The sequence below is a fragment of the Podarcis erhardii genome, assembly GCF_964252035.2.
Source record: "Podarcis erhardii genome assembly, chromosome: 3".
In the NCBI taxonomy this organism is placed as follows: domain Eukaryota; kingdom Metazoa; phylum Chordata; class Lepidosauria; order Squamata; family Lacertidae; genus Podarcis; species Podarcis erhardii.
The window spans coordinates 17174775-17189213 of NC_138507.1; the positions used below are offsets into that span (position 1 = coordinate 17174775).

The following is a 14439-nucleotide window of genomic DNA, read 5'->3' on the forward strand; positions in this document are numbered from 1 at the left end:
GTCCAGGGCAGCTGTCTACCAGCTCCATCTGGTACGCAGGCTGAGACCCTACCTGCCCGCAGACTGTCTTGCTAGAGTGGTGCATGCTGTAGTTATCTCTTGCTGGGACTACTGCAATGCGCTCTATGTGGGGCTACCTTTGAAGGTGACCTGGAAACTGCAACTAATTCAGAATGCAGCAGCTAACTTGCCAAAATATACCATTCGTCTGATAATAAATGTTGGAAATGTAAAGAAAATGAAGGAACATTCTTTCACCTCTGGTGGACATGCCCTAAGGTGAAGGCCTTCTGGGAAATGATATATAATGAGCTGAAAAAGGTATTTAAGTATACCTTCACCAAGAAACCAGAGGCCTTCCTTCTGGGTATTGTCGGCCAGAAGGTGCTAAAGAAGGACCGAACATTCTTTATGTATGCAACAACGGCAGCAAGGATACTCATCGCAAAAAACTGGAAAACTCAAGATCTACCCACACTGGAAGAGTGGCAGATGCAGCTGATGGACTATATGCAACTGGCCGAGATGACTGGCAGAATCCGAGACCTGGGAGAAGAGAAGATTGAGGAAGACTGGAAGAAATTTAAGATGTATCTACAAAAACATTGTAATTTGGTTGAATGTTAAGAAGGATGCTAGATTATAAAAAATTGGCCACCACTAAATTAGATTTATTTGAGGATAAGTGAGACTAAAGAAAATATAAATTTTTTGGGAAGAATTGCTAGATTATATTTGAATGAGTGGACACGAGATTGTAAACAAGTTGATAATTTGTTTGGAAAAACCTTTTAACGATGTAAATGGGAGCGGGAGATGCGAGGGAGTCCAAAGAAGTGATGAAACTATGTTTGTGACAGAAGTAAGATTGTTTATTATTTGTGCATTCATATTCAAAAACTTTAATAAATATTTATTAAAAAAAAAAACAAAACAGAATGCAGCAGCTAGACTGGTGACTGGGAGTGGCTGCTGGGACCACATAACACCAGTCCTGAAAGACCTACATTGGCTCCCAGTATGCCCTCCCATCAGATGTCAAGGAAATAAACAATTATCTGACTTTTAGAAGTGATCTGAAGGCAGCCCTGTTTAGGGAAGTTTTTAATGTTTGAAGTTTTATTCTGTGTCATATTTTGTTGGGATCTGCCCAGAGTGGCTAGGGAAACCCAGCCAGATGGGCAGGGTATACGTAATAAATTGTTGTTGTTGTTGTTGTTGATTGTGGCTTACAGTCAACCTTTAGTGACTGTGTTACACAAAGCTTCTCAGCCTTCTACGACGGTGAGCCAATAGAAATTGATAGCCCTAGGTTGGCTCCTGATGGGTTGGATCCAGAGATCATATTGCGTTGGGGGACCCTCTGGAACTGTCTTCATGGGAAAAGGGAAATGAGCAAACATGGCCTCCCCTCCCTCTAGTCTCCTAGTGGGAGCCTCTGTGTCTCTGTTATTAAACAAATAATCTAACTGAATTTTGAATAACTGGTGAATGAATCTGAAACGAAGTTAGTATTTACTGGTTAATTACATTTTCCTATTATTATTATTTTTAAATACTTTAACTGTCTGCTGCTGTTCAGTAAATGAAAAGAACTGAAGTATATTAAAATAACCCCCCTTTTAAGCAAAAATATTTCATACCATTTTCAGCTGCCTATCCAGCTTGTAGGAGAATGGAATGTTCTCCCTCCCCCAGGTTAATTTTTCTATATTCTTGTTTCAGGCTACGACAGATTTATATGGCAACTGTACACTGCGCCACTCTGGAACATCTGCAGCTGCACCAGAGGCTGCGGGAGTGTTTGCACTGGCACTGGAGGCAAAGTGAGTGAAAACAGCCATCAATTATACTGTTACAAATTTAAATTACTCCTATTTATGGCTATAAACAAACCTCTTAAGCTTGCATGAGCCAAAACGCAAAATTCCATGTTACATTAAATGATTTATTCTTGAATAGGTAATTTTACTAATGTAAATGCGCTCAGCATCTCCTTAACCATCTTCTGTTGCTCTTTTTTCCCTGGCCATTTATGCATCATCAAAACAGACAACACAGATTTGCATGAAATTTGCATATGTTGATGATGCATATAAATAAATGCAAATTTCCATTAGGAAAGCTGAAATGCTTGTCCTGATGGAATGTGTATCATAGCATGATGTGCAGGGATGCGGATGGTACTGCGGTCTAAACCGTTGAGCCTCTTGGGCTTTCCGATCGGAAGGTCAGCAGTTCAAATTTGCACGGCTCCTGTTGCTCTGTCCCAGCTCCTGCCAACCTAGCAATTCGAAAGCACACCAGTGCAAGTAGATAAATAGGTACTGCTGCGGCAGGAAGGGAAACAGGATTTCCGTGCATTCTGGTTTCCGTCATGGTGTCCCGTTGCGCCAGAAGCAGTTTAGTCATGCTGGCCACATGACCTGTCTATAGACAAACGCCAGCTCCCTCAGCCTGAAAGCAAGATGAGCGCCGCAACCCCATAGTCACCTTTGACTGGACTTAACCATCCAGGGGTCCTTTACCATTTTTTTAAAACAATAAATCATAGCATGATGTTGAATTCAATGTCGCAGAATGTTGATTGTTCCGTCAAGGCATGAAATTCAGCTTACCAGATGGAATGATCATCCCTTTCTCATCACCAACTCATTGCTTTTGGTACAACCTCAGGGGCCTGACCTAGCCCCTGCTTGAACCTAATCACATCCAAGTAAAGCTCAGCCATGTCCATGTTGGGAGGGTGACTCATCAGCTGGTAATAATGGAACAGTGCTATGCTTGGTGCAAAAAGGACCTTAGGTTGCAGCAAGGTATTCTGGGATGCAAAAGCAAATGGCTGCTGTCCTTCTGGAAATATGAGAGCCAGCAGATATTCAGAGGCAGATCTGATGATATCCAAAGCTTGCTCACCTCTCTGTGATGCTCATAAACATATAACATATTACCCCTCTGATTCTCATAGACATAACATATTACTTTTGGGTTTCTCCAGACAGCTCTCTGGAAGTTTTTCAGTGGTTAAGAGAGCTAAAAAGCCCTTCCTAGAGACAGAGGCGTAGGAAGGTCAGGTGTGGAAAATTTCTTGCCCCCCCCCCATTGATTATAGTTTTTTGCCTGCAAAAATTGTTTTATGTTATTTCATATTTTCTTACACAGGAATAATTATTAATAATAATAATAATAAACTTTTATTTATATCCCCCCCCCCCGGTTGAAGTCAGGCTCAGGGTGGCTAACATCAGATACATAACATTGGCATAAAATCAAACAATAATTAAATTACCTCCTAAAAACATGTCAAAATAAAATTAAAGTCTAATTAGATGGCTTTCCGCAGGCTTAGGGTTGGGAACAGTAAGTGCTCCACTGAATTGAAATTTCAGCCTTCACGACATAGGAAAACGGCCAAGTAAACAGCTATTTTCATGGAGGAGGGTCAAGATATTAACTGATATGCATGAAATTTCATATATAACTATATAATCCCTAGTGTAGTAAGATATAATCCCTAGTGTAGTAAGATAAGACCTTTGGAGCAGGCATTTTTTATGAACCGCCCTAGTAGGGCAGTAATTGTTCCTTGATAATTTGTCACCCCCCTCCATGATGGTACCTGGGGCGGACCTCCCCCCCCCCTTCCTAAGCTGCTGCCTAGAGATATCATCTCTTACCATATTGCTCTCTTGCAGCCTGGATCTGACATGGAGAGACATGCAGCATTTGACAGTGCTCACCTCTAAAAGGAATCAACTTCATGATGAGGTTCACCAGTGGCGAAGAAACGGTGTCGGCCTAGAATTCAACCACCTGTTTGGCTATGGCGTCCTTGATGCTGGGGCAATGGTTAAGATGGCTAAAGACTGGAAGACGGTTCCAGAAAGATTTCACTGTGTCGGTGGGTCGATACAAGAGCCTCAGTAAGTGATAACAAACATAAGGGGTTCAGTTCAGGGGTAGTCTCATTATAATCAGCGGGATTGTGTCACTTACAGGTATAAGATTACCTGCCATATTGTCTCAGAGAAAGAAAATATTGTCCAAAGTGGTTCAGAAGACACCTTTAGCTGTTCTGAAGGGAGTGGATATTGCAGCGAGGTTTTGAGTTACATAACAGTTTTCTTCAGGTATGAAACCAGGGTTGTCAGGTGGTACACAAAACTTAAGACAGTTTCCTTCTTGAAGAAGAGTTGTGTGTTGCATTTTAGTGAAGGAACTTGCCTTTGCAATAGCAGCAACAAATCTGGGCAACACTAGAATTAATTAGTTTCTCCTGTTGTTGGCTCTGACTCCACCTACCGCTGGCTTCCTTGCCGTCTGTTGGAGTTGCTGCATTGGAAGTCCTTATTTGGACCTTATGCGAGTAGAAATGAATGCTCTCCACCACAAGAATGAGTTCCAAGGCTTTACTGGAAACAGTTTTAAAATAGTTACATATAAACATTTGAAATATACAAAGCAACACATTGTTCTTAAACAAAGTAGTAGTGTAGTCTTCTTTTTAGTCCTTAATGCAGTTCAAAAACTTTCCTCTCTCTGATACCTAAGTAACTTGCTTGTTCTGCAGATTTGCAGTTCGGGCTTCTGGGTTGAAACAGAACCATCCAACCTTTTCTTCCGCATTCACCAGAGTGAAACCTCCCATGCCTAACGCAAACCTCTCTTTGCAATGTGTTTTCAAACACGATGCATACAAATATTACATTTTATGCACATCATACTTTTATGTCTTTAATACTTTCGGCCATATCAGTTTCAAAGGGCAGCTTTTAAATTGATGGTGACAGTGGCTGTAGCAGCAGAAGCAGAAGCAACAACTGGGAAGCCTTTCTGTGGAGCCTTCCTCTCCTCTGAAATTGCAGTGCCCCAAGGACATGTTTTCCAGGACACTTTAGCACTCAGTAAAAGCAACAGGTGCCTTGGAAACGACATGCCCATTTGTTATGCCCATCTTATGCCTGAAGATTTTGTCAAGAACCTGATCTCCCTATGGAGTGCTGAGGCAACATGGAAAACTACATGACTCAGAGCTCATTGCTCACAGCACATGCCCAGAAGCTCAGTTTGCTTTCTGAGCTGGACAAGAACATACTGAGCTAACCCAATCCATAAAACAGTTGAACATTTCAAGCTGGAACAGTATGTGTTTCCAGCCCAGTAAATCGAAATGTTGGCGACATCATTTATATAAAGATCTCCGTCCTGACCTGGTGTGCATGTACCACTCAGGGTGGCTAAGCAGTGGTGATAAACTAATAGTTGCCTGGGACTAGTGCTGGTTTGGGGCCCATGACAGGCTCAAATGCCACGGCTGCAGATGTTTCTGCAGTTGTGGGGGGAGGACCTGTTAATCTCCCACTCTGAGGGGTCTCTCTTTTACATCAGAGGGGGAGATCTGATGCATCCTAGGGCTCCTGAAACTCCTTTACAGGGGCCAAGGGATCACAGGGCCTACCTTATTAGATCCTTCATTGATTTATTATGCCATTTGGTGATAACACCAAAACACTTCAAAGAACGCCATACAAGGTGTTTGAATGCTGTACCATCGCAGCACTAAATATTTTGTTCCCTCAGTGTTCGCTAAATCTCCAATTAAGGGCCAGGCAGTCCAATTATTTTCTGATTATCCTCATGCAGTAAACAGAATGAGTCAACAAGCAAATCAATTAATGCTAATTGACTGCAACAGCTAAAGTTCAATTGAGTTATTTGAAATACTAACCTAATGATGGACAATTTATGCCTCTAACAGCTGCAATTCACCTTTTCAGTGTTATTTCCCAAAGTGGTTGTGCTATATAGTAAATAAAAGAGAGCTAGCTCTAGAATGAAGAGGTTAATGGTTTGCAAAAGTTTGATTAGCAGGCTACTTTATTTTATGAATATAGAATTCATTAGGGGTTTCCATGTATATCGTGAAAGTAAGAACTGTTAAAGATGTGCCCTTAAGTTTACAATAGTAAGAATTAGAGTTGTGCTGAGTTTTCATGAGGTTCTGTTTCTGATGTGAAGAGTGCCATTTTGTGAGATGGGAGAGAGGATGAAAATATCCCCCATGGGGGAGGGAAAGCTTATATTCCCCTTTTACATTCATTTTCCCACATCTGTTCTCAGCTATTTTTTGTGATCTGATGCTGCTCTGTATCTCCCCTCCCTCCCACTTCATTACTGCATCATCATCATCATCATTTATTATTTATACCCCACGCATCTGGCTGGGTTTCCCCAATCACTCTGGGCAGCTCCCAACAGAATAATATTATTATTATTATTATTATTATTATTATTATTATTATTATTAAAAAGCAATAAAACATCAAACATTTAAAACTTTGCTAAACAGGGCGGCCTTCTGATGTCTTCTAAAAGTCAGATAGTTGTTTATTTCCTTGACATCTGATGGGAGAGTGTTCCACAGGGTGGGCGCCACTACTGAGAAAGCCCTCTGCCTGGTTCCCTGTAACCTCACTTCTCACAGGGAGGGAACCGCCAGAAGACCCTCAGCACTGGACCTCAGTGTCCAGGCTGAACGAAGGGGGTGGAGATGCTTCTTCAGGTATACTGAGCTGATGCTGTTTAGGACTTTAAAGGTCAGCACTAACACTTTGAATTGTGCTTGGAATCGTACTGGGAGCCAATGTAGGACCAGTGTTATATTGTCTTGGTGGCTACTTCCAGTCAGCTGCCCTGGACACAGAATTAGCCTGCACCTCCATGGACAGCTGTGAGTCCAAAATGATTCCCAGGCTGTGCACCTGGTCCTTCAGGGGCACAGTTACCCCCTTCAGGACCAGGGAATCCTGATCTCAACCAATCAGGGATCATATATTAAGCATGGTTACATGATGGATCCAGGTCTCAAACCAAATTTGATTGTGTGATTACATCATTGTCAACAAAACATACAAGCAATGTTTTTCCCTAAGTGGGAAAAAGGAAAGCTATTGCACAGGCAACTAGGCTTGTCTTAATAAGCTACCGTGGTGGTTTCAGTGCCCACCAGGCACTAAGGGTGAATTAAATAGCCTCTCATATTTTGCCATCATGCCTCAGTCTTGTCAAGCTGACTTGATATATTTATGGCTCATCTTCAAATATTTTGATGTGCGCTCTCTCTCTCTCTCTCTCTCTCTCTCTCTCTCTCTCTCTCTCTGGTATTTTATTGCTGCTTGATTTGAATAAGTTTTTTTATCTTATTGGCCCACATCCATCAGTCATCTATATCTGTTTTCTTGCTTTTTTGGATTAGCCACCTTGGGTGCTATGTCTAGAAAAAAGAAAACCAATTAAGTAAGTGTTGAGAAAGCAAATGGCAAAATTAATTATCCTACAAAACACCCCCCCCAAGCATTTTGACAACCAGTCAGGCCACTGACACAATCCCACAACTGTACCCAGACTTGGTCCATGGTGCTAGGCTAGGCTATGGGGTTAAAACTTGTTCCAGAGATGACACCCACTCACATCCACAGTATGTGTGTGTGTAGGGTGGGTGGTTGAATCAAAGTCAAGGATAGGAATCATGGATGACTTTAGGGGTTGTCTGGGTAGAATGATGGGGGTGGAGACGCTCCTCCAGGTATACTGGACCAAGGCCGTTTAGGGCTTTAAAGGTCAGCACCAACACTTTGAATTCTGCTTGGAAATGTACTGGGAGCCAGTGTAGGTCTCGGCGGCTGCTCCCAATCACCAGTCTAGCTGCTGCATTCTGGATTAGTTGTAGTTTCTGGGTCACCTTCAAAGGTAGCCCCACATAGAGCACATTGCAGTAGTCCAAGCGAGAGATAACTAGGCCCTGCACCATTCTGGTGAGACAGTCAACGGGCAGGTAGTATGGGAGGAGGAATTATATTCCCTTTCATTACATAACCTCATCTGTTTTGAAGTCTTCAAAAACCAACATTTAACCCAGGCATAGGCAAACTCGGCCCTCCAGATGTTTTGAGACTACAATTCCCATCATCCCTGACCACTGGTCCTATTAGCTAAGGATGATGGGAGTTGTAGTCCCCAAACATCTGGAAGGCCAAGTTTGCCTATGCCTGATTAGCTATATGGAAATGTGGTACTCTCTGGTTAATAATGATCCTGTTGCAATACTTTCTGTATTCATGCACAAAGCCGTAGTGAATATGCTCTGGTAAACAGACGTGCTATGAAAAACGTGGCATTCCAAACCATTTCATTTATTTGTTCATCCCAGGAAAATACCATCCAGTGGCAAGTTGGTTCTGACTCTTACGACTGATGCTTGCGAGGGGAAGGAGAACTTTGTCCGTTACCTTGAACACGTCCAGGCCGTCATAACAGTGAACTCTACCAGAAGAGGAGACTTGAATGTCAACATGACATCCCCAATGGGGACGAAATCCATTTTGCTGAGTCGGCGTCCCAGAGATGATGATTCCAAGGTGGGCTTTGACAAATGGCCTTTCATGACAACACATTCTTGGGGAGAAGACCCCAGGGGTACTTGGGTTCTGGAAGTTGGGTTTGTTGGTCTCCTGCCTCAGAAGGGAGTCCTCAAGGAGTGGACATTAATGCTACATGGAACTCAAAGTGCACCCTACATAGACCAAATAGTAAAAGATTACCAGTCTAAATTGGCCATGTCCAAGAAGGAAGAGTTGGAAGAAGAATTAGATGAAGCTGTAGAGAGGAGCTTGAAGAGTATATTGAACAAGAACTAGCTCTGCTTTGCATGTCAGACAGCATCCTTTCCCCATTTCCTTTCCTAAACATTAGGCATATTCCAGTTATTGTCTTTAGAACATGATCCTAACTCCCTGGTTTCCCCCCAATTATCTGCATTGTCTAACTTAATTACAGTGAAAACTTTTGAATTCTGAGCCACAAATATATTATTATTATTATCTACCAACTACTTTGTAAGTGTGAATGACTGTAACTAAACTATCTTTGATTTGGGGTTGGGGTGTTCTTTTTTTTTTAATGTCATGTGAAAAGTATCCAACCAACCAGCTGCGATCCTTTTCCTCTTACTGTTTTTGCAGAAAACACATCTCTTGGCATTTTATCTATCTGCTTAGATAGCTGAATGTTTAAAACTGGCAGTTCTGACTTGCTGAAATACTGCCATGGCAGCTGTAATCGTGGCAAAACAAAACCAGTTGTCACAGGACCAAATCATCTGCAATATCATTCGTGCTTTTTAAAAAAGAAAAGCATGCTTTAATTCACCACTTTTGACTGGAAGGAATAGCAACGGCGGGGTTCTGATCCAGAATGGAGACCCATAGCAATTTTCTGCTGAGGAACATTGGCCCTCAAAGGCTTTGTTTCCTTCCCCCCAAAAGTGGGTAAATTAAGCATGCTTTTTTAAAAAAGTGTGAATTGTGTAGTTGGGCCCAATATATGTTCAAATACATGTTCAAAAACAAAAAACCAGATTCATAAGCTGAAGGTTACAGAGTCCAGGCCCTGCCTTATGCTATTTTGCACTTAAGACTCTAGTACAGTGGTACCTCGGGATGTGAACGGGATCCGTTCCGGAGCCACGTTCACATCCTGAACATAACGCAAGACATGACAGCGCGTCTGCGCATGCGTGGGTTGCGTTTCGCCGCTTTCACGCATGCGCGTGATGTCATTTTGACCGCCTGCGCATGCGCGAACGACGAAACACAGAAGTAACATGGTCCATTACTTCCGGGTCACCGCAGAGCGCAACCTGAATGCGCTCAACCTGAAGCATACTTATCCCGAGGTATGACTGTACAGTCGTACCTTGGAAGTCGAACGGAATCCGTTCTGGAAGTCCGTTTGATTTCCAAAATGTTGGAAACCAAGGCACAGCTTCTGATTGGCTGCAGGAAGCTCCATCGGAAGCAGCGGAACCCCCGTTGAAGGTTGGGTTCCAAAGAACGTTCACAAACCAGAACATTCACTTTCGAGTTTGTGGCGTTCGGGAGCCAAAACGCCTGAGTACCAAGGTGTTAGGGATCCAAGGTAGGATTACTTGATTTTCCAAGACTAAGTCTCATTGCTCTCCATGGGACTTACTTTTGAGTAGACATGTATTCACTGGGGGGAAAAGTTTGGAACCTGAGGACAAAGCGTCCTCAAGAGTTCTAACGTTTCCCAATCCTGGTTCTCCTCCCAGATCCTTGTATGTATTTTAGTGGAACTGTCAGCTGGAGAAATCCATCCATCCATCTGCATTTGAGGGGCAGGGCTGGTAAAGAATAAATGTCTTCTCTTGCTTCATCATAGTTCTCTTGGGTAGATCAGGTTGTGCAAAAGATCGCCAGTATCAATACAATTCAATGCCTTTAAGACTAGCATTTTGAATAGTTTCCTAGGAAGATGGGAGGAAGGCATGTGCAATAAAGAGAAGCCGCAATCCTTAAGCAACTGTCTCCAGAATAATCACATTGATTGGAGCAAAGTGGGGTGTTTTGAAGCAAAATTGTTGTCAGATTGAAACTGCTGAGTAACTATGAAGGCATCCCAATCCCAGGAGCAGATCTACTATGAAACTGATGAAGCTTAAGCTTCAAGGCCCTTAATCCTGGAGGGGCCTCAGAAGCAAGTTTAGTCCACATTGCTTAAAAACTTTGGGTCTAGTAGACCCAATTTAAGGCACACAACTTAATCCTCCCCCCTTGGTATATATTTCAACAATCCCAAAGTTTGAGACTCAGTAGCACAGATGTTAAGGTTTGGTGACCTGCCAAGGAACAACCCCACTGAAGAAGATAACCATGGTTACCCAGACCTCATTGCTGGTTGCAAGAAGGGCCTCATAACAGTTCAAGCTTCCAAAAATGTAGGTCCACCATTGCCCACTCCACAAAAGCTCCAGAATGGTGCAGAGAGGGTGGTGTTAAGCTACTCCTGTTCTACATCTGTATGGGGCTATGGAACTACAGTGGCACTGTGGACTAAACCACTGAGCCTCTTGGGCTTGCCAGTAAGGTCAGCAGGAGCTCTGCCCCAGCTCCTGCCAACCAGCAGTTCGAAAGCACACCAGTGCAAGTAGATAAATAGGTACTGCTGTGGCAGGAAGGGAAACAGTGGTTCCGTGCACTCTGATTTCCGTCATGGTGTCCCGTTGCACCAGAAACGGTTTAGTCATGCTGGTCACATGACCCAGAAAGCTATCTGTGGACAAATGCCAGCTCCTTTGGCCTGAGCACCGCAACCCCATAGTGGCCTTTGACTGGACTTAACCGTCCAGGGGTCCTTTACCTTTTTCTTCTTCTTATCCCAGCCCCTGGGCCTTGCTAGGTATTGCAGGGCAGCTTCAGCATGGGAACAGGTAAAGCACAGTCCCTCACTGCCAGACCGTGCCAGACCGTACCATCGTAGGTGGGGGGGGGAGAGATCCTAGCAAAGCTTGGTGGTCTGTGCCACACCCTTCCCCCCATCCCATTGGCTCTTGGGATACCAGTGCAGAGAGGCCTTTAAAACACTCCCTCCTGGTTTTGTATTGGACTGTGGGTCCTTAGCAGCCTCACAATCCCTTGTGTGCTGCATTCTAGAAATTATCATGAAGTCACAACTTCATCTGAATTTTTTGGAACTGAAGAATGAATTGGAGCCACCCAATTCCAAAAGCATTGTCAAAGATGCTTCAGTACGACAAAGCAATGTTAAAATTATAACATATTTGGTTATCCGTACAGTCAATAAATGTCTTTGCTGCTGAAGGAATAATCCAATAAAGCAGCAAAACAGTACAAAACGTTGAAATCAAATATCCTCAGAGCTGAAAATGCCAGGGTTGCCACTGAAACTGTATATTTCAGCCATCAAGGGACAGGAAAGTGGACAGGAAGGTGTTTAAATCCCACCTGAATGTTAATAATGAGAAAGACAGACACACTTCACCGATGAAAAGATGGCTGGTTGTCATTATTTCATGATCATGGTGCATCTCATAACGCTACTTTTTGATTGGGATATATATTAGGAAACTCATTTATAACCTGAGGGGATAATTGTGGCACCCTTCAACCCAATTTAAGCTCTTTTGGGTCTTATTAATTTAAATGGGACAAGTGACACGTGTGTTTAAATGTCTCCCGTGGAGACAAAGCAGACTTAAAAGTTCATATAGTTTTGGCTGTGACATGACCTTGGAATTAAAATCATGCAGCCACTGACATTAGTGTTTGTGGTTTATAAGAGCCTGACTTGAATCATCTAAAATCTCTGGCCTTTCTAGAAAAGCAAGTTAAACACAGATGTTGCCACGGTGGTGGGTGACTCCAGCCAGAACCGTCTTAAGCATATCCGGCCCTGTGGTGCAAAGCTCCCTCTGCCCCCCCCCCATTTCCCAGAGTGTCTACCTTCTTTTAGGGAGGACGGCACTGCCGGCGGGGCTGGAGGTGGCGGGCAGTGGCTGGAGGGCAGCTCATCCGGTGGGGAAGAGGCGGAGGCTGGACGCGGTGCCTCCCGGCTCAGCTGGCTGCTTTGTGCCACGGTGACCACGGTAGATGGAGGCTCCAGGCGCTGCTTTGGCGCTGCATGGCGGAGGCAGGCGAGGGTGGCAAGCTGATGCCAGGAGGCGCTGCGTCCAGCCTCTGGCTCTTCTCTGGTGCCCTCCAGAACTTGGCGCCCCGGCGCCCCACACTTATCTATGGGTAAGATGGCCCGGACTCCAGCAAAGAGCAACTTGTAAGAGCTGCTCTGAATCAGCTGAAATTTCAAATCTGTACATTACCAGGTGGCAAATCGCTGCCTTTTTCATCCTGAGCCTATGCTCATTTGGTTGCATCCAACAAAATCATCCAATTCATGCAAAGACTTCCGCTTGGAGAATGGAATTTCCCCTCCTTCTCTAAATGCTCCAGAAAGCCAGAACTTCACCAGCTCCCCACTGCAGCTTTTCTCCTTCAGTCTTTGGAGGGTGACAGAGACATGTTGGTAGAAGTGGGGCCTGTAAGCACATCCCTGCTCTCCTCTCACAAGATTCGAGTTTAGCTCTTTAACAGACTCCTGCAAAGAGATGTGATTCAGCAGAAAGTATTTTACCGAAAATGTGGTAGTAACTGGAGCCTTCCTTTTGGGTGGGTGTGGGGAGCAATCTTTCTATAATTTTTATTAAATTTTCTAAATTTCATTTCAAAATTTTCATTTAGACAATCTTAAATCAATGGCTTCTCTTCTCCTCTTTCTGTGGTTCATTTTGCATACCATATATCCCTGCATATTTTACATAAACTAAACCATTCAGTAATCCATTGTTACATCCATCAAAACTTATTTACACTGTTGAATTTATCTTAACGCTACCAGCATTTTTAAATGAACACAATTTTCCTCCATATAGTCAGTAAACATTTCCCAGTCTTCTTTAAATGTATGTTCTTCTTGTTCTATTATTCCATATGTTAAATCTGCAAGCTGCGCATATTCCATCAGTTTAAGTTGCCATTCTTCTTTGGTTGGGACCTCACTCATTTTCAATTTAGGGGCTAACAAAAAACAGGCCGCTGTAGTAGCATACTTAAATAGTCTTTTTTGACACTTGGGAATTTCCCACTGAATTATCCTCAACAAAAAGGACTCTGGTTTTTTTGGAAAGGTACTTTAAAACATTTTTCTCAGTTCATTATATATCATTTGCCAATACTCTTTTACCCTTTTACAACTCCATCACATATGATAAAACGTACCCTCAACCTCATTACATCTCCAGTGCTTATCTGATTCGGACTTATACATTTTAGCAAGTCTGCTTGGACTTAAATATCACCTGTAAATAATTTTCAGGTAGTTCTCCTTTGAAGAATAAGATGCTGTGAACTTCAGATCACCATTCCAAAGTTTTCCACAGAGATTCAAATCTATATTATGTCCTTTATCTATTGCCCAGTGTGTCATAAAGGGGGGGGGGAGCAATCTTGACAACAAACCAGTTGTCTCGTTGCTTAATTGAGATTTGCCTTGACTCCAGCGAAACCTACAGCTGTTTCTTGCTGCTCTAGGTGTGATGCCGAGGCATATCCCAGAGTCAAAAGGATTTGTGTGCATATTTCTCATCACATGAGTTTAAGCATGTTTTGCTTCTTAGTTTGCAAATGAATTGTTTTCTCCCAACTGTTAACCAGGGCTTTTTTTTTAACTAGAACTCACCGGAACTCAAAGGGAGGTGTTTGTGGTGAGTTCTGGCACCGATTTTTCCAGAAAAATAGCATTGCTGTTAATCCTGGCTCCTTTTTTTTCTCTTTCAAGTCTCTGGAATGTGTTCTAGTACAGTCTAATTTATCAAAGCACAATATTGGATATCTTAAAAGGTGTCTCTAAATATACGTCTGAATAAATTAGGAAGGCTGTGGATCCTAGGTTAGGATAAGTGGAGACATGTAAGCAGGGAATACGTACACCAGAAAATTTGGAATTACTCGGATCTGGGCAGTGGCAGTTCTGCTGTTTCTTTATGGGATATGTAAAAATGTGCAGCTT

The 14439-nt window shown here is 43.0% G+C and overlaps 1 protein-coding gene across 1 annotated transcript in view; it reads left to right on the forward strand.

Annotated features, from left to right (window-relative positions):
- The window catches only part of PCSK2 (proprotein convertase subtilisin/kexin type 2), a 124951-nt gene extending 116064 nt beyond the window's left edge, over nucleotides 1-8887 (forward strand). The window contains exons 10-12 of the mRNA XM_081857078.1: nucleotides 1726-1826; nucleotides 3696-3923; nucleotides 8210-8887. Of these exons, the coding sequence (XP_081713204.1) occupies nucleotides 1726-1826; nucleotides 3696-3923; nucleotides 8210-8696 (816 nt within the window). The 3' untranslated portion in view covers nucleotides 8697-8887. The remainder of the gene's footprint in view (nucleotides 1-1725; nucleotides 1827-3695; nucleotides 3924-8209) is intronic.
- The last annotated feature ends 5552 nt before the right edge of the window (nucleotides 8888-14439 follow it).